The sequence below is a fragment of the Periplaneta americana genome, chromosome 11 (assembly GCF_040183065.1).
Source record: "Periplaneta americana isolate PAMFEO1 chromosome 11, P.americana_PAMFEO1_priV1, whole genome shotgun sequence".
NCBI lineage: Eukaryota > Metazoa > Arthropoda > Insecta > Blattodea > Blattidae > Periplaneta > Periplaneta americana.
Window position 1 is genome coordinate 125,698,688 of NC_091127.1, and position 26,791 is coordinate 125,725,478.

General features: G+C 34.7%; 1 protein-coding gene across 2 annotated transcripts in view; it reads right to left on the reverse strand.

The window, feature by feature from the left end:
* Positions 1-20,500: 20,500 nt before the first annotated feature.
* Positions 20,501-26,791, reverse strand: part of LOC138709323 (uncharacterized) — a 90,882-nt gene continuing 84,591 nt past the window's right edge. For both annotated transcript variants that reach the window (XM_069840012.1, XM_069840011.1), the window contains exons 7-9: positions 26,353-26,558; positions 24,270-24,498; positions 20,501-21,262 (exon numbers count right to left, since the gene is read on the reverse strand). In XM_069840012.1, the coding sequence (XP_069696113.1) occupies positions 20,884-21,262; positions 24,270-24,498; positions 26,353-26,558 (814 nt within the window). In that variant the 3' untranslated portion in view covers positions 20,501-20,883. The remainder of the gene's footprint in view (positions 21,263-24,269; positions 24,499-26,352; positions 26,559-26,791) is intronic.

Consider the following 26,791-nt stretch of genomic DNA (forward strand, 5'->3'; position numbering starts at 1 on the left):
ATTTTTTAAACACTCTGTATAAGGAAGCAAAGAGTATATTTGGAAATTCTACTTAGGCAACATTACGAACAGTTCGATTCCTGATTTTGCTGGAATCTGAGTGGCGTGCTATTCTGTAGATTTATTAATTCAAGCTATAAATTTTCAGGATTTTCTATCGGCGTAAGCAAAAAGATTTCAGAAAAACTTCGATTCCTTGTCAATTGTCACTGTTTCTCCAAACTTAGCAGTGGATTCTGCTGTAGGTCTTGAAGTAGGGTCTTATATTTGATAAGAAGAATTTCTTATCACTCTTCAAGATAGTTTATAGTCAAAGAAAGTGAAGTTCTCTGTGTTCTACATGATATTTCCACATTTCAAATTTATCCATAAATGCTCTTAGCTAGTCGATCATATGTCGTGCAATTCTGTAACTCGCACGCACAACGTGCTAATGATATTTGATATCAGTCTCACCTTTTTGATATCCCATTTTTACCTTTAGCTGTTCTAAAGCAGTGCAGACAGTATTTCTTTACTAAAACCTTCACTGTTTTCATTTGTAACATAAAATGTCATGCGTAAGAAAGTGTAATAGAATACAAGCTTTACCTCTCTTCTTATTAAAAAAATATCTTTTTACTCGTAACTAATATAAAATGATCTGGGAATTATATTGTTTTTCACTTAAAACGAGCCGCCACTTACTTCAGACGCGATCGAACTTGTGTCTTGAAAGAACCGCACACAGACAGTACCGAGAGTACAGAGTCCTTCTACCTGCACTGAGATTGTGTTGACACTTTGAGAGCACGAGTTGCCCACCCATGTGCATATACATGAATATTAATTAAAATACACTACAGTATTAAAGAAAGAACGTACTGTATTTATTATATGATTAATTCGAATATAGATGTTTCACACAAGCTACAATATAGATGTAAGACCCATGGAGAAATGAAAATGAAAAATGAACCGTTTTGTAAGACAAACAGAAATTACTTAAGAAAGGAAATGGAACAAATTTTTGTACTGGGAAAGTATTCAAGGACTAAAGCGAAAGTAGTTTTCGACAAGCATGTCCTTTGTTTGTGGCATTTATTAATGTATTTATCCTAAAACCGTAAAACGGATTTTTTTTCGCATCCACTATCAATCAATTCATTCAGGAATAATAATATGACATTCTTGGACCTTTTATCAAAATTCCTCAAAACCATTATTTATTCAGAGCTCGTTTCAATATCACATAAGAAACAGTTCCAAATAAAACGGTACCAGTACCGGTATACATAAATTAAATTTCATTCAGAGAAATTTTAGATTAGTTTAAACGCAAACACACACCAAAGCTTATATGTTTCTAATTTTCGGCCGCACAATAGCGCATATGGCAGAGGGTGGTACTCATTCCACTAGGTATTGTTGTGTGTTTAATATTAATGCAGTAGAAAATAGAGTAGGTAGAGAACTGCTGCATAAAGAATGAAGAATGTAATAGTGTGTACCTAATGTGACAAAACATTATTTAATATAGTGGCTGTTTTATTTTATGATTTAATATCTAAATTAGGGAGTATGAGTATTTAATTGTATCCACCAACGTTTTCTCATTTCGCCCTCTCCCCCCATCATGCTATGTCAGCTCAATCCACATATTTGTCACGAGGAAGAAAGCGAATATTCAATTAAGATAGGGTGACCAGATTCACATCGATAGAAAAGGGGACACAAAGCTTCAAAAAGGAGTACATTGTTCGAAAAAATAGGACAGAAAATATGTACTTAGATTTAGGTTTAGACCTATATTATGCTATAAATTACTTCAATATCTATTTTCTTACAAAATATTTAGGCCTACAGATTTAGGCTTATATCATGCTTAAAGCATGATAACATTACAAAATAATTATGATAAAATTTTATAATAATGGTTTTACAGTTAGCTACACTACATATAAAGTCAAGGGAACTATAGTCTAATTATTAAAGAGGACAGAAAGTATCTATTTATATTTAGGCTTAAGCCTTTAATATTGTATAATATTATTATACTTAAAATTATGTCAATATCTATTTTATTTCAGCATACATATATAATAAAATTTAATAATATAAAATGATTTTACAGTTAACTATATATGAAAGCTAAGGGAACTGATAATTATAAAAAGACCGCACAAAATGTGAATTTAATATTACTTTGTAAGCAAAGAGAGTTACGATCGTTGATGCTGCTGCCACCTACAGGCAAATTACTTGAAAAAGGCGTCAAATCAAATAATTTCAAAATATCAGGCATACAAGTTACGAAAAAGAGGTCATTTCTTGATTTTTTTAAAATCCGCCCGGACCCGGACAAAGGCCTGAAAAGGAGGACATGTCCGGACAAAAGAGGACGTCTGGTCACCCTAGGTTAAGATAGGTCTACTGGAACGACATGGAATTAAGAAATAACGATAATGGAAATAATGGATATTACAGCATTAAGCAATATGATCGATATTGAAGAGTAAACAAAACATCAACTTTCTTTATTTACAATGTTCTAATTTACAACATAATGCTGTTTACAGTCATTCATATAAAGGTGGAAAATGTTACACATTCTCTTAAGTTTACAATAATGAATCTCACACTAAAGCATTAAGATACTTGTTTCAGAAACACTTCAAAGTGTGGAAACAAAAGGCTTGGTCTACAGCATACATCTCAAATACGTTTTACTTATCCCAAAAACAAAATATTTAAATTTCATTGCATTCCTCGACCATATAATTGGTAAAGCAAAAATTTGTACTATTCATTAAACCTCGACTTTTTTTCTATTCACTTACAAGTATTTTCTTTTTACATTGTATACTATTGCGATTACCACTAAATAACATATTGACCTTTAAGAAATTATGAAAGTTTCAATTCCAAAATGTCTGCCATAGGCACCAGTTGGTTTGTATATTTATTGTGAGATGACTGAAATGTAACAAGGAATTTTTCCTTGCATTTCTCTCGTTTTCTTGTCATTTGTTGGTATATCATATGTTCACAGTCCAGAAGCAAATTACTCGAAAACAACATGCAAACAAAAATTATAAAATAAAACAAACAAAAAATGGAGCAAGACATTTCGATTCATACATAACTCAAATTTTTACACAATTTTAAATTTTATAAAAAAAAAATGCATTAATTTTCTATGAAATGCAAGCAACACAATTGAATTGGTCATTTGGGAAACATTACTTGCCAAAAACTTGAGACGAAATTCTTGGATGCAGATATACAGAATAATAACTACTAAGGGAAGATTCTAGGGCACCAATCTCCTTCTAGGATTTAAAATGGTTCTTTTGTCTTTGCTTGCCCGACGAATTCCATTTAATTACCGTAGGCTTAATTGAATTGTGATGTCTGATGTGTATATGCACATACACATACCTGTTATATGCCAAAAATTTCTGAATCTCATATATTACGTGCGTTAGGCAACACAATAAATCAGTCTTGGTCGAGTTCTTCAGAGACACTATTTAAGATGACGTGACGATGTTAACGGACACCAGTAGCGCCAACTTTTGGAAAACGTTGGGTGGGCTCAAAGACGAGTTATAAGTTAAAATAAATAGGCCTAAATCTCATAAATAATAATAATAATAATAATAATAATAATAATAATAATAATAATAATAATAATAATATTAATAATGGTTTAATTAGACCGCAAAACTTTTGCAATCATAAAAGAGACACTGACAATACAAAGTCTAAAGTTAAGTTTATGGAGAAAATTTCAGAATCTTTCGAAGTAAAAACAAGAGTAAGACAAGAAGATGGACTCTCTCCATTATTTTTCAACAATGTACTTGAAAAAGTAATACAAGAGTGGCATAAACAAAAAACAATTCTCAAAATTAATCAACCAATCATATTAGGCAGAGGAAAATTAAAGATAGATTGCCTAGCATTTGCAGACGACTCAGCAATTTTTCATGACGTCATAACAGCTGAAAAAAAAAACAATAAAAAAAAACTCCAAAAAAGAAATCGCGGAGAAAATCGGTCTCCTGATATCCTTCGAAAAAACAGACTATGTTACCTGGAAGCACCAAAATATATGGAAACCAAATATGGTGAAATTAAACGAGTCGCACAATGTAAATACCTCTGCGAAATGATTAGGAAAATGGACTTGAAACAAAGGCGAACGAAATTAGATGCCAAAAAAATGGAGACAGCATTTCGGCTCATTGAAAATATTTACAATAAAAAGTGTATATCCAAACATACAAAATTAAAACATTATAAACACGTCATTAAACCAGAATGTCTCTTGAAACGTTAATTTTGAATAGAAACTCAGATGTCGAAAACATTTAGAAAAGAGAATGCAAAATCTTAAGGAAAATTTTAGTCCCAAAAATCATAGGTGAACAATACAGACTGAAAAGTAAACATAAAAAGAAACACAGACATTCATAAAAAAAAGGTTAAAATTTTATGGGTTATATCAAAAGAATGAACCCCAACAAACTCACAAAACAAACAGTTGAATTTTATGAAAATAAGAGTAAAACACAAACAGATACTATAAAATGGATTGACGAAATAAAAAATGACTTAAAATAGCAGGAATTACACAAGAAGACATCTTAAACAGAGAGATCTTTGGAAACAAAGTTGACAAAGAGAAAAAAACCGACGAAAAAGACTGGAAAAATGTGGACTGAAGAGAGAAAAGAAGCTCACAGCCAAATAATGAGAGAAGTATGGGCAAAGAAAAGCCTCTAAGTACTTTGCGTAGAGCTAAATGGGCTTATTCGTAATTAATAATAATAATAATAATAATAATAATAATAACACAAATTATTGGGTGGGCTCGGGCCCCATAGGCCCTATAAGTTGGTGCCACTGATCACAGGTAAATTGTGTTAGACACTTTATAACTACAAACATTACAGGCACTTTCAAAATCCATGTTTTACCGGTTGCAGACGATTGCGAAATGCCGCACTTCGCACCAGTTACTTTGGTCTCATGCTTGTCCATTTCAGAAAGTTTCGTGACAATTCTCGTCGGGAGGTCCAAAGCCTTCCCTTGTTAGTCGGAATGTACTGTGGGAAACTAGGATCAAATAGAAAGCAATTACTTGATCACCAAATGTCTGATAAAATGCAAAGTTTGCAACACTTCTCGGCCACTAAATGTGAAACATTAGGAGTTTCAATTCTACCTGATGGATGAAATACCAAATAGGTATACTTGTAAGCCCTTTGAAAGTCTCAAATCCAATAACATTTTAACAACTCCACCCACACATATTCATGCCATCACTTTAAGTTTACCAACATTTTATTTCTTCTTTTATTTTGGTTTATGATCATTGAGCAATGGCGGTTTCTGATCCAGTTGCAGGTTTGCGCAACTTACTATGTATTCTTTTAATTGAATCGAGATTGAATTGTTGCTTCTCCCATTAGCATTTCAAATAATTCTTTCTGAGGAGCAATTTGTCTAACAGCGACACAACTTTTCCATTCAATCTAGCGAAATGTGGCAATAGTCCTGCCACCCAGCTCAAGATCGGAATTCTTACTCGTTTATTGAGCGCGCGCATCAAACAATATCTCAAACAGAATCATTAAACTGTTTATTGGGAATACAACTGTTATGAATAATAATAATTGTAATTGTACATTTTAATAATTTTTGTACATATTTATATCGATCGTCCAGTTCAAAAGTGCGACAACTCAAAAATTGACATTTTTTAGTTATTTATACTATTCAAAACTCCTTTCGGAGCTCTTTCCGATTCAGTATTGAGATAAGTCATATTTACAACCAAAAAGAAAAAAAAACTAAATAAACTGCTTTAGAAATAATTATAACTATGGACTTTACTAATTCATTATTAGTACATTTCGAAATGTACCAGTACTAATAATGAACTGGAAGATTGTGATATACTCGTCCTGGATACTGACTCATTTCTAATTGTCGTAGTTATGAACCAGAATTCTGTTCTTTCTAAGTGGTTTATTTGAAACTTTCAACTGAAGATATCTCAAAACTTGTTTTTTTTAGTTGTCGCACTTTTGAACTAGACGATTGATATGCATATTTCAGAATTTGCTTTTGAATACACATCCGGACTCTAGCTACAAACAATAACCCTATCATTCTTAATCTATTTCATATGCTGCAACCTCAGCATTTGTTGTTAAGTAAGAAGAACATGTGAATCTTATGACTATTGGCAGCATATTCGGCATTTTAGAATGATACCTATATTACTTCAATTTTCAGTAGCATTTTTTATGTGATCGTAAAAGTGTTACGTTGTTTCAAAATAGAGAATTCTGACATATGTGATAGGGTGCAAATATCTTTTGAGATTCACATTATTGTATGTTAGTACCAATTTAACAAAGTTCCAAATATTAACATGATAAATGAACAACATCAGCATTAATACTTATATACTGTACTTATATTACAAAACAGAACTTCAAACAATTAAATTCTTTTCAACATAATTTACAAAAAGGTGATTCCCAGATAGTGCTCTTGCTTATATACACAATCTTCACACTGCAAACAGATTAACAGCTACAATATCTTACGTCTATATTTATATTAAACATTCCAGATTGTTACGGTCATATCCATTACAGTATCATCCTTCTTTTTTTAAATCACTTTGTAAATATTTTCTTGTAATTCAGAATCCTGTGGTCACCAATATTCTTTGGCTGATGTCATTGTGATTAAATATATTGTGACTATTTTCAACTTGCATATAAATGCAGTTCTTACAAGATGTATGTTTGTTGTGTTACATTACATCGTGTGATGTATGTATGTATAAGCCATTAAATATCTCGTGAAACCTACCTGCGCATAAAGGGAAAGAAGAAGTGGACCAGAAAGCTTCTCCCTTTCTATGCTTCAACTAGCAGCTAACTAGCTCACTTACGCCCCACCGTAAGATTTTTACTATGAGCTATGGCGCACACAAGCATTTGAATACCTAACATTTTAAATGTGCTAAGTGCCAGTCAATTTTATAAATTTAATTTTATTCAATCTAAGAGAGGAACATCCGTATGAGAATATGATACTAAATTGTCTTTGTTGTAGCTCAACTGTAAGTGACTCATTCATGCGCCATAAGACAATATTGCAGATATCTCAACATGCATTTCGCAGTGTGTTTTTCATCAGTGTCTCAGAAAGTTGTTTTTGGCACTTAGCACATTCAGAATGTTAGGTCCTCATTTGGTTTCACGAGATAACAAATGACCTGTATGCATGTGTGTGTATATGTATGTATGTTGAGAGAGAGAGCGAGAGAGATTTTTTTTTTGTTTTGTGTGTGCGTGTTTTTTGTTGTGTGTAATGTATGTTATGTACAGTAGTACTTGGTTATAACGACAACCAAGGGACCTTAAAAATTATCTTGTTATAAACGAGTGTCGTAGTAACCGAGATTAGTATTATCAGTCTAGTGAGGTGGGAAATGAAAAATAACAAACTTAATTAGGCTTATTTTAGATTTATGTATCCACTTTTAAGCCTACCATGAACATAATAAAATACAGGTACAATTATAAATGCAGTATTCTGTAGTAAAACAGTTTGTGCTGTACTCACTAAACTTCTTTACTTAGGAGTCAAGTAATCAGGCATTTTACTCTGTTGTCTCCTACTTGCTGAATACACACTTTCTAAATTACGTTCTACGAGTATGTTCATAATTTCAGTTACAATTTCACCGCTCCCTCCTCTAGCTTCGATCCATTCTGTTCAAATGCAGCAACAATTTTATCCTTGCTCTTCCAAATCGTTTGGATTGTGAAATTAACTAGACCAAACTCACGACACATGTAAGCTTTTTTAATTCCATTCTCAGTTCGATGAGTCACTTTAACTTTTTCTTCCAATGTTAAAACTCTTCTTTTATTGGCCATACTGCGTTAAAATGCGTGCACTTAGTGAAAACTTCCTATCGAAATTGATCGCAAGCAGCTACCGTTAGTTAATACCACATGAATTCGGATGGGTTACAATGGGGTGGGGAATCTGCCTGCATTTCAGGGGTCTATGACAGAAGGGGACAGTAAAGAATTTTCCAGGTTACCAGATTTCAACAAAATATATCTTAAAATACTTTGGTTCTTAGAAAATCGTATTCCAAACTGAGGTTGAAAATGATGTTATATGCGAGGTAGACGCATATACGTTTGTTGTATTAAGCAAGGTAGAAAAGCATATATGTCTTATGGGGAATTAGTTGGGACCACAGAATATTTGACGTTATAGGCGAGGTGTCGCACAAAACGAGGTCGCTATAACCAAGTTCTACTGTATATGTATGTGTGTATGTGTATGTTACTTATTTATCCACTTCAGTGTGGTGTAAAATTTAATAGTCTAAGTTTTACAATCACCAGTTCAGTGTAATATATTTCTTTAGTGCTCGGGAAAAGTGGCACAAGTCAAAAATATTAATTTTACAGGAGAAGGAAGAAAGCTGTCTTCACACTGATTTATGTCAATTTGATTTTCTTCTGTACGAATTATTGTAATGGGAGAAATACTTATGTCTTTTTTCTCAAGCAAGCAGATGTTCCGTAAGTTGTCAATAAATTAATAAAAAATGTTTGTGGAAACTGACTTATGCCACTTTTCCCAAGCATTGCAGAATTAATATATTGACATTTTAAATTTTTCGTAATGATACTGGTACATCTCAGACCCTCTCTTATACATCCTTTACTGATTTATTTATTTCTGTAGTCCATACCAGTACTGTTTTCAGATTTTCAATATTTTACCTTTTAGTGTATCACTAACATATTATTTAAATAGTACATATTTTTTCTTAAGTTCTCCAAATTATTAAAAGAGAGAGGTTTGTATTAAGAAAATATTTCATCTGTGAAAATTATCTCTGATGAATATCGATTAATTCAGGTCTTTGTATATGTTCTAATGTAAAACATTTAAAAATATGTAATTTGAAGGAATGATTAGCCACAATCATATTTTTTATCATATTCATTTGTAGAGGTGTTTTAATATTTTCCCATCATTCTGTACTGTTCTGTCCTGCCATCTGGTCTATCTGGTGCAGAAACTGGTGCCAAAATCCAGGAGTCTTTATTAAAAACTTATCCTCATAAACTTTTTTCATTGTGGGGATGACTACTATTTATATTCTATGCACATAATATGATACAGATGATGACGATGATGATTATATCGATGATAGTGATAATGATATAGATAAGTCATGAGGGACGAGATTACCTTGAGAAAATATCCCCCATAACAATGTTTTCCACTACATGATCCATTTATTCTCTCAGAATTTAAAGCAGGATCTCCATTAGTAGAGTAATGAGGGTCTAGCCATTTGGTTTATGGTATGGTACACACAGTAATTTCTTGTTAATATATTTACATTTTTAATTACGTTAATTATTGAAATATTTTGTACAAAAAGTAAAAGAATTCAGTGGGTCAGTAGGAAAAAGGAATAGCCCATATCAACTATAGTATTTCTATAGTTCTGTTGTTTTTCACATATGTAATAAAAAATGTTCTTTTTCATACATCACCTTTATCATTCTTATTTCTCATCATCAATTAGGCCTGTTGGCTTGTTCCAGTCATAAGTAACGTCAAATGGGCAAACTTGGAACAGTGTTTAACTTGGAACATTATCATAGGGTATTTTCGTTTTGTCACAGTGGTAATATAATCTTCACTTGTTACTTTGTTGTGCAGCACATTGCTTCTATTACAGTTTGGTGTTACTGTGACAAAACGAAAATACCCTATGATAATGTTCCAAGTTAAACACTGTTCCAAGTTTGCTCATTTGACGGTAGTTCATATTCCTTGCGTACTAAACGACATTTTGAAACTACAAATAAAAATTATAAATAATAAAAATATAAAATTATAAAGTTAAGGATACAAAATAATACAATATAAAATAAATTTTATTTATTGTGTTGAAATTGCTGTCTTGTCAATGTCAATGGAGGTAATGGTAAGAGAAATATTTAAGAGGTGCTCGAAAATGGGTCCTTACAAGGGAGTCTGAGACTGAGAAAAACTGAATACGTGAGCTCCAAGCCTGTTGGTCACTTGTCTCACTCTGACTTTCGCCATTCAACTGAAGGAACGTTATAGAACTTTGAAGGGGAAAGTCGAAAATACGTAACCTAATAGTTACCAAATGAGGGTAAAGAGAAGAATGACAGAAGAGTAACAGGACAGGAACACTGAAAGATGTTAGAATCCTGCACATTCAGTGGGACTGCCACAGTCCTCACAAGAGGAGGTCTCTGAGCCAATGCCAGACATGCTAGACAGTTGCTCAAGGACCCATGCTGATCTGTGCACAGACAAGAATTTAACACTAATTTTCCATCATCAGCCTTAACATTCTAATCTTTCGCTAACTCGGTAGAAGGAAAAAATTACGAAAATTTGCCATTTTTTATTGCTTGCAATGTTATGAAATTAGAATATTGTAATGGATTCAAAGGAGGCAATTAACATCTGAAGACAACAATAACTGCTGACAGTGTGCACTTTCATTATCGAAAGCAGAGTCTTATGCTCTTCATGTTCCAAGAATTCTATTTCTGTGGGTTTTTCCTCTCTCTCTCTTGTATGGAGGAAGGACCTGAAGACTTGCACTGCAGCCTGAGGCTTATTGTGCTTACCACTCCTATTCTGTAAATGATTGGGTAGCAGAACAGCCGCATTCTTGTAGAAGTACAGCATGTCATATCATGAACTCAACCTGGACTATGGTATGGAAATTGAAAATAAGATGGAGAATGAAATTCATAAAAGAATAATGTACGGAAATAGAACTTATTTCTCGTTCTCACACATGTTCATGTCAAGAATGCTATCTAAAGGAACAAAACTTAAACTATATAGAATACTCCTTCGCCCAGTAGTTACTTATGGAGCAGAAACATAGACAATGAAACTGGAAGGTGAGAATAGCTTTCTCATCTTTGAAACAAAAATTGTACGTAGGATTTATGGTCCAGTGTATGATAGGGGAGAGTGGAGAAAAAGAACGAATAAACAGATCGATCAATTATTGGAAGGCAATTATTATTAAATTATTAAATTTGTCAGTATGAGATGGTTAGGACATGTAGTGAGAATGGAGGAGGGAAGGCTTCCTAAGATGATAATGAACGCAAGACTGGAGAAAGAAGGAGAGAGAGACTGAAGAAGCGGTGGATGGACAACGTACTGAGAGACGTTACAAGCCTGGGAGTGGGGAATTGGAGGACTGTGGGTGGGGACAGTGAAGTGGAGAGCTGTTGTGAGGGAAGCCAAGGTCCACTTTGGACTGTAGTGCTATGATGATGGTATGGAAATGTACCTCATTTACATTTATTGTGGCTTAGTTCATATTCTCATTTGAGCACTCAATTTAGAAGGCCCTTTAACAAAGAGTTGCAAATATCTAGACATATTTATTTCTTTCAGTCTTATTTAAATAACATAAACATATACTGGTATTTTTAATATGAAATTTTCCTTGATCATTTTAGGTAACTACTTTTATTCCCAAATGTTCTAAACTAAGATTTGCATACCATATTTTAACCGTTATTGTATACCATATCTGAAGACACAGGTGTTGGTGTCAACTCTGGCATTCCCTAAAATGTTTCTTCTTGACCGATGTCATTTTGGCTATTTCTGTGTAAACATTATTATTTTGTTATGTGAAATTAATTTTTACGTCCATGATTTGTTCCATAACCTTATTTAGTGCTGAAATAACTGATGCAGTTGGTATAATATATCAACTAATTATTTAGTACCGGTACCTACATCATCTAATATAACAAAAATATTAAGTCAATTTAATTTCATGTCACTGTTGAAGATGTACAATTTTGTATAAAAATGTATTGTATTTTGATTATCAAGAACATCCACTTCAGTTAAAATTTCCGGATTCTCCTTTCATTTTATAACAATGTTAAATTAAGTTTTTGTTTTCCTCTCCTCAAACGACAATACCTTAATGACAAAAGTATATAGGCCTACATACCGTGTATTCAAGCAGTTTTCGGATATCTAGATTACATCAAATTGAAAATTTTTTCCAATGTTATAGAACCGTGCGCAGTTTTTCTTTGAAGGTGCAGAGGAGGTGACACAGTTGCTAAATTCAGAAATTTTATCACTTAGAATTGGGAAATATTTAAATTGCAAGGGAAAGATGACCTTTCCCCCTTGTTTGCCATACAATGGCATTACAATGATCTGATTTGAATAAATTTTTCTCCAGCTTCTCATTGGTAGTCTATTTCTTTATATTCAGACATTTGTACATATATTTATTTTTATTTTATTTTATTATGTACTTTTTCTGTGTAGGTAGTTTACCATGAATATATGTTCAGCTGGTTATCATAATTCGTTTCTATCCTGTAACTGTGTCTCTCTTGTCAGTTATGACATTGAATATCAACAAATTCATTATATTTAATAAATTAATGCCAACTGCATTCGTTCATTTGTAAAATACTGATTTATCTATCCAATTAACTTCTATATACAGTTCTTGCATTTGAAATGTGGTTATGGAGAAGACCAGAGCATGTGAAATGGATAGACAGAATAAGGAATGAAGCTGTGTTGGAAAGAGTGGGTGAAGAAAAGATAATGCTGAAACTGATCAGAAAGAGGAAAAAGAATTGCTTGGGTCACTGGCTGAGAAGAAACTGCCTACTGAAGGATACACTGGGAGGAATGGTGAAAGGGAGAAGAGTTCGGTGCAGAAGAATATATCAGATGATAGACGACATTAAGGTATATGGATCATATATTATGTGGAGACTGAAAGGAAGGCAGAAAATAGGAAAGATTGGAGAATGCTGAGTTTGCAATGAAAAACCTGCCCTTGGGCAGAAAACTATAAATGAAATGAATGAATGAATTCAGATCTTGTTGCTGATTTCAATTGCCCTGTATCGCACAGTTTTCCAGCTCATCTACATGGCATATTCATTCTCCACACGTAGGCGTACACATAAATGCATTGTAACGTAACTTGTTAATTCTCTGTTTTTATTCTTTAACCAAATTCGTATTTCGTTAACTTCTTGTGTTATTTTGTTGATATAATTAGTAATACAATTATCACCATTAAATCGAGAAAAATTCGTTCCGGCACTGGGAATCGAACCCGGGACCTCTCAGCTCTGCGCGCTGAGGGCTCTTTCCAACTGAGCTATGCCGGGACATGATCCACGGTGCAGGTCGAACTCCTCTCATTGTACTGTTTTACAGCCTACTACCTGCATTTAAACCTATGTAAGTCAATATGCAGGAGCGCATATTTAAATGACTTTATGGCCATATTCAACGACAGTTTGTGATAACTGTAAACATTTTAATACATCAAATATTCATTATATGAGGTCTCGTCATCCTCATTGAATATTAACACGACTGCTATGAAGTAGTCAATGTGTATTATCACCATTACATCGAGAAAAATTCGTTAATGGTGATAATACACATTGACTACTTCATAGTAGTCGTGTTAATATTCAATGAGGATGGCGAGACCTCATATAATGAATATTTGATGTATTAGTAATACAATATTTTGCTGCTTCAGAGTTTGTGAGAATTATAATTTCTGGTTTGATTTAAGATCTATATAAAAATTACTGAGTAACCATTTCAGTCGTCATTAGTTCGTCAATATGGTGGTCTGTTGCTCTTTATGATTAATGCATTATTTAATTGAATATGATATATTTTGACCAAAATGTGTCATTTTTTTATATATTGTCGAAGACTGCATCTTCCTCATCTTCTCTTCTCTCCCCTTCCTACTCCTTTGACTCATTGTTGTCATCATCATCATCATCATCATCATCAACGACCACAACTTTATGGTTCATACTAGACTATTGCTTTCTAGATTTTCGTATATCTCTGAATCCTCTTGCCCTGTGCTGCAATCCTAATTTTTGATATAGGCTATTTTACATATATGTAGTACCTATTTCATAAATGTTATTCATTTTTTTATGTTTTTTATCGCAAGAATTAAATTTAGTGTTTTAGGCTCCTGTCAGTCTTATTAAGTTAAAGTGTTTGCAAATTTAAAGTTATAATATTTTGGACTGCCAATATTTTTCTTTTATGAAGTCTATAGACTAGTTGATATAAAATACACCTGAACATATTACTGAGATATGTTATGTAACAAGTGCTGCAATATTCTTTGTCGTGACAGATTTAAACCAGAAAATTTTAGCAGTCATCAATATAGTAGGCCTACTAAGAACACAAGAGCACTGGAATGAATTAACTTGAATTGTAAAAGAAGTCAAAAGTCTGTTGTAGTAGATACAGAGTTTGTAACAGCAGAAGGTTCCATTATGGGAGACAAGGGGGAAGAAAGTTCTATTACTTCTGCTTTGCTTTCTCGTTTTGATTTGTGACTGAAAATCACTTTCTGCCAGTACAAATAAGACATTACCAGTACCGATATAACTTAAGCTTGTCAGAACCAATTTTCATCTGTTCCTTTGTTTTGATGCACACCAAAGAAAAATGTCTCTGTAGTTGAATATGTTAAGATTGAAACACTCATGTTTTTCAGAACAAAGAACATAGATCTCTCTTTAACACTGCAGAAAACCCCAAAAACTTCACTTCAAACTAACAATATATAAAGCACCAAAAATCTCATCTTGCAGTCGACCTGGTTGGCGAGTTGGTATAGCGCTGGCCTTCTATGCCCAAGGTTGCGGGTTCGATCCCGGGCCAGGTCGATGGCATTTAAGTGTGCTTAAATGCGACAGGCTTATGTCAGTAGATTTACTGGCATGTAAAAGAACTCCTGCGGGACAAAATTCCGGTACATCCAGCGACGCAGATATAACATCTACAGTTGCGAGCGTCGTTAAATAAAACATAACATAACATCTCATCTTGCGTGTTAAAAGAAGGAATAAAGCATCACACAAAAAACACATGAAAACTCTGATTTCTTCGTCATGGATATATCACAGCTCAATTATCTTTATGGTGTATGAAAAGGACAAGAATTGACTCTCACTGTGACTCAACTATTTGTAACCAATTAGCTCAAAGTTGGGCAGAATCCATCTTTCACTGATTGCATGTAATAAGGCACCTCATTCAACAGGTGAAGGTTAATGAATACACGAGAGAGAATAAGAAGTTTAGAATTGTGAAGCACCATAGGATCAGTGAATTCTTTCTTAATGACTCTTCACATTTTTCTCACTTATTACCACTTGTATAAGTCATATCTTTGCATTTTCTGCCGTTTTAGATCCCTAGGTTTATTTCAACACTTGTATATGATACGCTAATGGCATAATACACAGTGTCCATTATCTTAGTGATCAGAGATCGTTCAAGGCACAGTTTTGTAACCAATTGTGTAAGCTCAGTGTTTGTTTATTTCTTAATCTGTTGTCATAGCAAGTGGCTGGTCAGATATGAAGTCTCTATACAGCATGTGCAGGTTATGATAAGTCTACTGGTAGTAAGGCCATGTAATTGCATATCGGGCGAATTATGAACTGATTGAATGATATTACAAAACAGAGGATGTTTCTGTATCAGCTTTTTTTGTTTCTGGCTAAGTGGAATAGAAGGCATGATGGCCCTAACTTCGCCAGAATAAATACATGTTATTATTATTATTATTATTATTATTATTATTATTATTATTATTATTATTATTATTATTATTATTATTTGTGGGCACTAGGGTTGCCAGACGTCCTGGATTTCCTAGGATTGTTCTGGATTTTAACAGTATGTCCTGTAAATTTAAATACTATTATAGTCACAATCATGCTATGGTATGAAAGAAAAATTACACAACTTCGAGCGGGAATCGAATCTGTGACTTCCTGTTTTCCGGTCAGGTGCTCTACCACTGAGCTATCGAGTTCGTCTCACGCCAAAGGTTTGGAATTATCCTTTCATACTGGCGACTCTATTATAGAGTACTGTCCATAGCGTCTGATCTAGTCAGCACTGCTTATGGGTGTGAAGAAACTTTTTACAAATGTAATCGTTATCTTACGATGTTTGGTGACGTCACCAAACATCGTAAGATGAAGATTACATTAGTATGTCCTGTGTCCTAGATTGAGTTATATTTGTCCCGGAATGTCAAAAAGATTGGAAAGTACAATTCTTGCTCATTTCTGAAAATTATTTTTAAAATTCCTTATTCATTTTCTCAAGACCCAGTTCAGTCAACGTTCAACGTTGTCATTAACACTGCCAGGCACCTCATATCGGGTATTATACTATACTATTAATAGTACGTATTATGTATTATACAGATCTTTATTTTTTACTCTCTTTGGAAGTCGATTTATTATTGGTAGGATTTAAACACAATATCAAGCATAGATCAGACTGTAACATGTCACTATTTTTTAAACTTTACCAATAATTCAAAGGAAATGTCATGATCTAGCACAATGTAACAAAATAAAAAGCTTAGATCCTATATAATTAGGGTTGTCAACTCTAGAGGATGGAAATTCAGGACACATTAAAAAAATAAAAAAACACAAACTTATAATGAATTTCAATGCAAATACACTTCTATTTTGACGCTCAATCAAACAATTAGATTACCTTCGTGTTATTATTTGGTTGTAGTGTTGTAGCCCTATATTAAAGAACATGCTATAAGTCTGTACACATTGAAAAGCACAGGGGTTGATATACATGTCCCTACACTCACTACATTAACATTGTTTAAAAGAGTACTTGTTGCTTCCTTTGCTTTTGTTTAATAGTTCTTTGTTTGTTGAAACATAATCAAAAAATTCTCTACATCATATATTAAAATTCATCTTTACTAAGAGTTCTGATTTTACAAGTTCTGGCCTCATCCGGTCCCTCTCTTCATTTTTTAAAAACCTCGTTCCACATGAGCATTACTAATTGGAAGAGCATGTATGTGTTCAGCAATTTTCTTTAAGTTTGGCACACTATGTGTCTTAAAAACAGTATTCCAGCATTCTTGAGGAGTTGGTAGATCTTTCAGTATCGGCATTATCTCTTTTAATAGGCAATACTCTTAGTACAATGCATCACCATTTTCAAAGTCCAGTTCTATATTAACATTCAATATAGGTATTCACAATTTCAATAAGGACACTGAATGTGAAAGTGTCATTAAGGCTTAGAAAAGCAATTTTATTAAGAAATGAAGAATCGTAATCAAACCATTTTTGCAAATAGTCACTGGCCCTCTGATACATATTCTGTGCTTCATTCTTAAAGAGATACACATCAGAATAACTCAAGTTATTCAAATGCTGATTTACTACCAAGCCATTGCAAACTATGTCGGGTCCCTAATAATGACATATCAATATGAAATTTCAGAATATAATATTGCAATGAACAAAATTACGGACATTAAGCATCCTGAAAAGAATTTAATTTTTTTCCTGCATAGAGGACTGATTTCCTGACAATCCGAAAAAGTTCCAGATGGTTGGCAACCCTATATATCTTCTTCTTCTTCTTTTCTGGCTCTACAGCCCTTTGTGAGCTTTGGCCTCCTTCACAATTTTCCTCCACTCGTCTCTATCTTGTGTCTTCTTTTCCATCCTCTTATACCCATTCTTCCCATATCCATCGCAATGTCCTGTAATCATCTCTTCCTAGGTCTTCCTTTCTTTCTTACTCCTATAATATGTCCATGAAGCAGGAGTTTTGGCATTATTCCTTAACCCTATACTGGTATATAATTAGTTGAAATACATCAAACGAATAAAATCATTTGTATTACAAATTGAATTAATTCAAATGTGTAGTCACGTTAAGTTATGCATTATCATCTGTCCTGGATTCCTGATGACAAAATCCGCCAACCCTGGTGAGCCTTCACAACGGCAGTATGATTTTGTTCATCTACAGTTGGCCTACTCCATTTTATGCATTACAGTGCACTGAACATTTTTTAAATAATGGTAACGGAGATGAAGTACTCCAGGCAAACATACCTGAATACTTTTTCTCGTCCACAATTAAAGTGAATATAATATCAACCCATCTCCAGTGTAGTGAAGTTAAATACACTGTTATTTAGGATATGACTACCAGTCAATGTGAACACTGTACTGACTCAAACAATGTCAAACTGACAATAAATTACGAGTATATGCCATGATATACAATTTTTGTACATGACTCTTTTATTCACAACTTCTAGTTCGTGTAGTATTACTATAGGAGTGTTATTGCAGATGTTATTTTCTGAATTCCATTAAACGGAAACTAACACATTAAATGAGGAAATTTTGAGACTGTTACATAATACGAGTACCTCTGCAGCTGCAAAAATTAACAACTAAGCGTGGTTATTCTGTATCTGAAAGAGATTGCATGTAGTTCAAAGTGAAAATAAATTTCAGCACTATTTACGTGAATTTATTTTAAAATAAGTTATGTTATAGCAGCTATTCTTGTTCTTGTTTGCAGTTATATTTTGAAATTTCTTTTTCTTTCTCTAGTACCTAACTAATTCCTTTCAGAATTTCTTTAAAAAAATGACTAATACATTCTGTTCGTTTTAAAACTGCTACTTAACTATAACCCTTTTTTGAGTTGTAATGGTAGATCTATCTTTCTGTTGTACGCCCAGGGCAGCTAAATTCACATTTCGATGAAATAGTCTATACCAACTACATATAAATGTAGTGAAGACTCAATCAAGAATCACGCTATCCACTCTTATAAGAGTTATAGTCATAACATCAGGAAGAAAGTAGGCTACACTACTCGTACTCGTGTTGTCTGCAGTTCTGCTGTGGCTAGAAGGTCAATTGTGACGTTTGATCGTGTCTGCATTGTCACATTGTGTCAGGAAGTCACATGTCTCAGAGTGGACCAAAGCAATGTTCTTCGGACAGAGAGACAGGAACTGTTGATGACTTGCCTCGCACAGGCTGTTCAAGGGCTACGACTGCCGTCAATGACCACTACTTACGGATTTCAGCTCGGAGGAACTGGAACGAAATGCGACCACACCCAATAATGATTTTCGTGCTGCCAATCTGGATCCATTCAGTCGATGTGCTCTCTCCAATGTAACTGATAATTGCAAATGTCATCAACATTGTTGCTAATACATAATTTCTCCCTAATAGTTATGTTTTTTTCTCTATCTAATATTGTGTGTGTGACTAATGCCTACCCACTTCACTTGCGTGGTTCGAGTTCCGCATACTGCGGATAGATGGCAGGACTGTAACCCATTTTCAAGTTGCATACCACTTCGGCTACGTTATGCATGTGTAGTATCTGTGAAGAATTATGTCGTTTACTAGGGCGAGTGTATGTGTAAGTGTTCGTGTAAGTATAGTGTAGGAAATGGGTGAGGACAATGATGGTGAGGAAGGGAGAAGGGGAAACCATGTAGCCTACTCCTGTTGAATAGCGTCAAGGGGACGGCCAGGCTTAACTTCCTCATCTGATGGACGAATCACTATCAACAGTGACATATGCCTTCTCTTCATTTATGGACTGTGAAGAGATCTGGGATTTAACCCAGGCATATTGGTGCACAGTTTAGTGATTAGAAGTTGTTAAACCCAATAAAGATCTCAACAATCTCATATATAAGCAGTTTCTAATTTACTTCTATGTTTCTTTCTTGAGACCCAAAAATATTTTTTATAAAACAATAATTAATTATCATTCTGTTTTAATAATGGAATAAAATATTGCTATTGTTAACTAGAAATACGATTTTTTTTATTCTTCTTTTAAAGAAATCGATTAAATTATTTATTTAGTAGAAGCTTGCATTTTGTATTTCGAACAATATAATTCATATTTTTGTATTAGACTTAATACTACAGCTTTAAGGATCGCCTTATTTTCTCAACCTAATAGGAAAGTGTGTTTTGGAAAGACTATGCTTTATCAAAGACGTGTTTTGGGGCACCGTGATGGAAATTAATCAGACCTGAAATGTTACTCTGCATCTGAAATATTAACAGATTACGTTTTATGAAACGCCAACTGTAAAATGAACTTTCTGGATGTGACCAGTGCTGTCATGGAGGCCATAATTCGTATGAGAACCTACAGTTTTTTTAATTAATTGTATGGTCATATGGGTGCCTCAGTTTTGTAGGCAGAAATCTGTGCACGTACAGATCTTAGATCATCTCTTGCTGTTCCTAATGTATTTTGTTTGATGTTCATAAATAAAAATTTTCCACCTCTGCAGCACTGGAATCCACAATTGTATAAAATAATGGTTGAAAAACAAGAAGTGCTGCAAATACACACTCCAAGATTCATCGAAACAAGTGTGCATCTACGGTGGTGCTAAATCTTTGAATCAAATTTGTTGTACAATTAAAATGTAAAGCAAAACAATTTCTTTACTTCTTCTTTAATATTAACAAAATCATTAAATGACAGTCGGAGAGATAGAGAGAGGAGAGTCAAATGTTTCAAGGGATAAAACAAGGTGTGGGGCATATGGCCAAGAAAAAAATTACCATGACAGCACTGAGTGTGACGATAATTCATTGAACTGATGACGTGAATCTGTTTATCATACCAAGTTTGCAGTTGGTTCTACTATAATAACATATTAAAAAATACTTAATTGATATTTTATGATTTAATTTTAAACTGTACCTTGAACGAGCTTTATAAAATTAGATTTAAAATTGAAATGATATTTATGGACACCATATGTATTTAGAATAGAACTGGAGGATACAGTGATTCAAGTCTCTAGGATCCCTGATGAGAAGGCAGTTGGAGGCTGATATTGCTACAGATGGCGGTAGCTCAAGGCTTCGTCGAAGTGCTACCAGGCAAGGATATTGCAGGGTGCACATTTGTCCCTTGGAATTTCCTGAGCTCTTCTTTGATAGCTGCTATGAGTGGTATGGCAGGGTCCGTGGGGGGAAGTTGACTGTCCGAAAGCATAAGCGTTCTGTCAATAGTGATCTCAACTGGGCCGGGTAACTGTGGGCGATGGAAAGGACCAGCACTAAGTGGTCTTGGCAGGGTCCCAGATCTTCCAGAGTGCGGAGATGGGTTGCAGGTACCCCAAGCCCCTCTAGGCCGTGCCACTCCAGCTGCTGCAGTGGCTGGACGCCGGGGGTCTGATGTTCTTGGCCGGGGGGCTGTATCAGAAGGTCCCAGCAACGGTTCTCCTACTGGCCTGCAAGGGAACATGTTTATCATATTATCGTAGCTATTCTGTTTCTGCCACAGTACTGGTACTAGTATTTATCCTAAAATGAGTTTCAATCAATATACAGCTTTGGTGAGATTCAGGAGTGAGCTGTTTTATAATAAGATTATTTTGCTTTATCAAATAAGCATTCTTGTCAACTATTTCATGGTTAAATATATTGGTTAGGACAGTACAGTATATCTATTCCAAAGCTTAAAACAAACACACAAAAAAAAAGAAAGTAAGGAAGTAGAAGAACATAAAGAGAAGCAAAGGACTATGTTGGTTATAGTAATTGTGGTGACGATAATATTAGTGATAGCAAAGAAGACATTCATGAACAGTGTTTATCAATCCTAAAGGAAGCCAAGACTAAACTTAAAGGGCCATGGAGCTATATCGGAGAGAAAGAGAGAAGGAGGACAACAATAAGAAAATGAGGAGAAGGAAAGTGATTGTAAAGATGATGGAAAAAATTAAGATAACAGAAAATGAGAAGAAGGAAAAGAGGAGTAAGAGAATGAAGAGGAGGAGAAGACAGTAACGATGATGACAGAGAATAAAATAGAAATGCGAGGAGAAAAATAAGAAGAGGAACATGAAAAAAGAAAAAAAAAAATAAATAAATAAATAAATAAAAAATAAATGAGTGGGAAAAGGATGTAGTGATTTTGATGGTGACAGTGGCAGGGAATTTCATGTTTTATATTGAAAGTGTGATCACATTATGAAAGTGGTACTGGTACCTACGCTTATACAATAACAGAATCTAAAGCTTCACAAATTATTACACTCATTCATCATATCTTTCCTATATGATATGCGTAAATCACTTCGTGATTTAAGACGGCGCTTATTCCGTCGGATCCCGGCCAACTAGTCACTCATAACGAGTGCACCTCAGCACATGTGTGGACTTCAGTCCTTCGTTCATAGACATCTATGATGTAGTGCAGAGGGCAGCCACTAGAGGGAACCCAAGAGTTGGAACTTAAACTGAGACGATTCTGTCCGATGCCGGGGTAGGTATCCGGTGTGGCTTAGTGGATAAAGCATCAGCACATAGAGCTGAAAACCCGGGTTCAAATCCTGGCGCCGGAGAGAATTTTTCTCTGTTCCATTACTCTTTCATCGTATGATGACGCAGAATATCTGCATGGAAATATCATATGTACTTCGGTACATTAAAATAATATACCTAATCACTATTTCTTAGTACTACATTATTACTTCAGATACTAACAAGTAGACCTCTCCAGTTCGCCTATACATTTTCAGAATGAAACATATACTGATGCATAGTATGCATTGGTAGAGTTTATTGATATGCCTTTTAGCTGCTAATAGTCATGGGAAATGGAGGTACAAATTCGAAGTGTGAACTTCAGAGACATCAATATATATGAACGTATTTGCGGATTTATCAGTTTTAATGGACAAAAATGCGGCAGTGGGCAAAGTGCAAGTCACCAGCTCACCAGCATTCACAAAGTGATCAAAATAGAACTTCACAGTACACCAGGAGCACCTGATGTAGAAAGAACCTCCACAAATGTCGCAAAAGTTAACTCTTGGTATGTGAAAAGCGTACTGGTTCGCACTTCAAACCATTCAATGGGATCAATAATGTATCTTGATTTATAAAATGCATATCGAATCATGTCTTTGAATAGCGGTGACTGAAATTGATCGTAGAGAAAGGAATGCAGAGTGACAATGGTATCTCTGTCATGAAGTTTTGAATGAAAATGGTCGTCCTTGCTTGCATAATGCTATATAGTCCTCCAATATATTTTGTATTGTCCGAAAAATAATACGTCCAACAGTTGAATCATACCAGGAGCTCCTTTTGGAATTTGTCGGACTTCCACTGACTTCCCAGCCGTAGCCATTGTTGTTTGCATTTGTTCATTGTTAAACAATGTCCAGCTATTCACCATAAGTAAATTCCTGCTACCTGCATTTGGCCAATAGCAATTAAGGTAGTATTCCCGCAGCTGTTGTAATCCCATTTTACCAGATGTTGATGCATTAGTACATGAAAAGTACAAACAACAACAGTTCCGGCTGGAAAGTCAGTAGAAGTTTGGCAAATTCCAAAAGGAACTATTGATACGATTCAACAGTTGGACGTATTCTTTTTCAGACAATACAAAATATACTGGAGGACTATGTCGGATTATGCAATCAAGGACAACCATTTTCATTCAAAACTTAATGAAAGAAATACCATTGTCACTTTGCATTCATTTTTTTTTACAATCGATTTCAGTCACCGCGATTCAAAGACATGATTCGATATACATTTTATAAATCAGGATACATTAATGATCCCATCGAATGGTTTGAATGCTGAAGCAGTACCCTTTTTACATACTACCAGGAGTTAACTTTTGCGATATTTGTGGAGGTTCTTTCTATATCAGGTACTCATGGTGCACTGAAAAGTTATATTTTGATCACTTTAAGAATGCTGGTGACTTGCACTTTACCCACTGCCGCATTTTTGTTCATTAAGACTGATGAATCAGCAAATACGTTCATATGAGGGGTTCACAACCAGAGTGGACCAAGTCCATCTGGAATAGTTCTGAGATATCGAGTCTTAAAGTTCCTGGCTCACGCTCAGCAACCTTCACCTTCCATAAGAAATGCTGCCCTCTGTGGAGTAACCAGTGAGTTATGGAGTTTGTTTGTTATGACAATGAATAAATCTAAGTTTTCTTCATCCGAGATTGTATTAATCCACAAACTGATCACTGGTGGACTTGGTCCACTCTGGTTGTGAACCCCTCATATATTGATATCTTTGAAGTTCACACTTCGAATTTGTACCTCCATTTCCCATGACCATTAGCAGCTAAAAGGTATATCAATAGACTCTACCAATGCGTACTATGTGTCCGTATATGTTTAATTCTGAAAACATACAAGCGAACTGGAGAGCTCTACTTGTAAGCAATGTATAGAGAGAGTCGGAGTAGAGGCGTACCTTACAATTGCTGAATGGACTCTATGTAACGTGGGGGGACTACTGCTGTCTTCTTCTGCTCCTGGACTTCCACTTCGACTTCCAAACAAGCTAAATGCGTCATCAAGTAACTCATGGAATCGTCGTCTCATGCGACCAACATTACCACTTGTATTATCTGGGTGAGGTATGTCTTCTTGCACTGCTTCGAGAACAAGATCTTCTACTGTGTTGGTATCATCTAAGTAACCTAGAAACACACAATAACAGTATGGATACTGAGTATTTACATGTAAAACTGGACATTTTATTGTAAAACTTGCACTGTCCAAGAGCAAGTGCATAGATAAGGGATAGCAACAGAAATGATGAAGCATAAACAGAACCAAAAAAGAAATGAGATTATAAACGAATTAACAAATAATACAAAACTTAAGTATGGAGCATAGTACATGGCAACACCAGAACATGAAGTGAGAAGAATGCATCAACAGAATAAATAGAATAAGAGACTTACTTACTTATGGCTTTTAGAGAACCCAGAGGCTCATTGCAGCCCTCATATAAGCCCGCCATCGGACCCTATCTTGAGCAAGATTAATACAGTCTCTATCATCATATCCCACCTCCCGTAAATCCATTTCAATATTATCCTTCCATCTACGTCTCAGCCTCCCCAAAGGCCTTTTTCCCTTCGGCTTCCCAATTAACACTCTATGAACATTTCTGGGTTTGCCCATAAGTGCTACATGTCTTGCCCATCTCAAACGTCTGGATTTAATGTTCCTAATTATGTCAGGTGAAGATATAATATGTGCAGATATATAAATTACACAATAGCTGTCAAAAGCTTATCTTAAACAGAATTTTATTTGAACTACATAGTAGTATTAATGATGCATGATGAACGTTTTCTGCTACTTAGAGCCATCTTCAGATCTAATGACCTTCATGATCTTTATGAATACATTGATGAAATACAGGTAATTAGGAAGAGACATGGGTGGAAGTACGTATATAAATACAAATGAATGATATTAGACAATCACAAAATATAATAAGTTGGTTGACAGTTAAATCATATGGTTTAAAAATTTACATATATAAAATTGTCAAGTTATAAAATAGCGTAAAACATATTCAATTCAAGAGTATAAACATAATATCATGTATGTATGTATGTGATTACATAGGTACGTAAGATGCCTGAGGATTCCACTGCCAGTACACCAATATGAAATTTAATGAACGACACATGCTGACATGAATAATATGAGAAATATTTCTGTTTATAAAGATATTGTATCCTTTATGCATATCTTACATATGTCGGGTGAAGAATACAATGTGTGCAGTTCTGTGTTGTGTAACTTTCCCCATTCTCCTGTAACTTCATCCCTCTTAGCCCCTTATACTCTCAAACACCCTTAACCTCTGTTTCTCTCAAAGTGAGAGTCCAAGTTTCACAACCATAAAGAACAACCGGTAATATATCTATGAATTCTAACTTTCAGCTTTTTTTTGAGAGTAGACTGGATGACAAAATCTTCTCAACCGAATAACAACAGGCATTTCCTATATTTATTCTGCGTTTAATTTCCTCCCCAGTGTCATTTATATTTGCTATTGTTGCTCCAAAATATTTTAATTTATCCAGTTCTTCAAACAATAAATTTCCAGTTTTTATATTTCCATTTCGTACTATGTTCTGGTCACGGGACAATCATATACCGGTACTTCATTTTTTCGGGATCTACCTCCAAACCTATCTCTTTACATGCTTCAAGTAAAATTCCCGTGTTTTCCCTAATAGTATGTGAATTTTCTCCTAACATATTCACGTAACCCATTCAATTCCAAATCCTCTCTGTTATCCTGGACTTTGCTAATTGCATATTCCAGAGCAAAGTTAAAAAGTAAAAAGTAAAGGCCTAGTGTTAGCATAATAGGCATTCGAGAAGTTTATTCATGGCCTAAATGGGCTATGACGGCAATGGGCAGCATATTTGCTCTGGTAGTTATAGCATCCATATAAACTAAGCAAGTCAACTACTACACACGGTAGTTAAAGCTAAATTTGAACAAACTGACATTGTATGAACACCTTGATGTTGCTGCTGGCACTGGACCCTGTGACAATGCAGGTCCCATACAAGGGGACCAATCACTCCAGGATCCTCTCCTTCCATACTGCCGTGCCTTGCCAAGCGTCGCACTGGCTCCACGATGATTCCTCCTCCCTCAGAATCCAAGTGTCTCACACTCATGGGCTCCAGTACTCTAGCCAGTGGCTCTGGTATGTTGGCACCTCTGTCATCAAACATATGAAATATTTTATTATTGTGATTTACCGAAGTACATATGATATTTCCGTGCAGGAATTCTGCATTACCATATGATGAAGGATGGGTGGAACAGAGAAAAATTCTCTCCAGCATCGGGACTCGAACCCTGATTTTCAGCTCTACGTGCTGATGCTTATTCACTAAGCCACACCACAATAATATGATATGTGTAAATAATCACTTTGTGATTTAAGACGG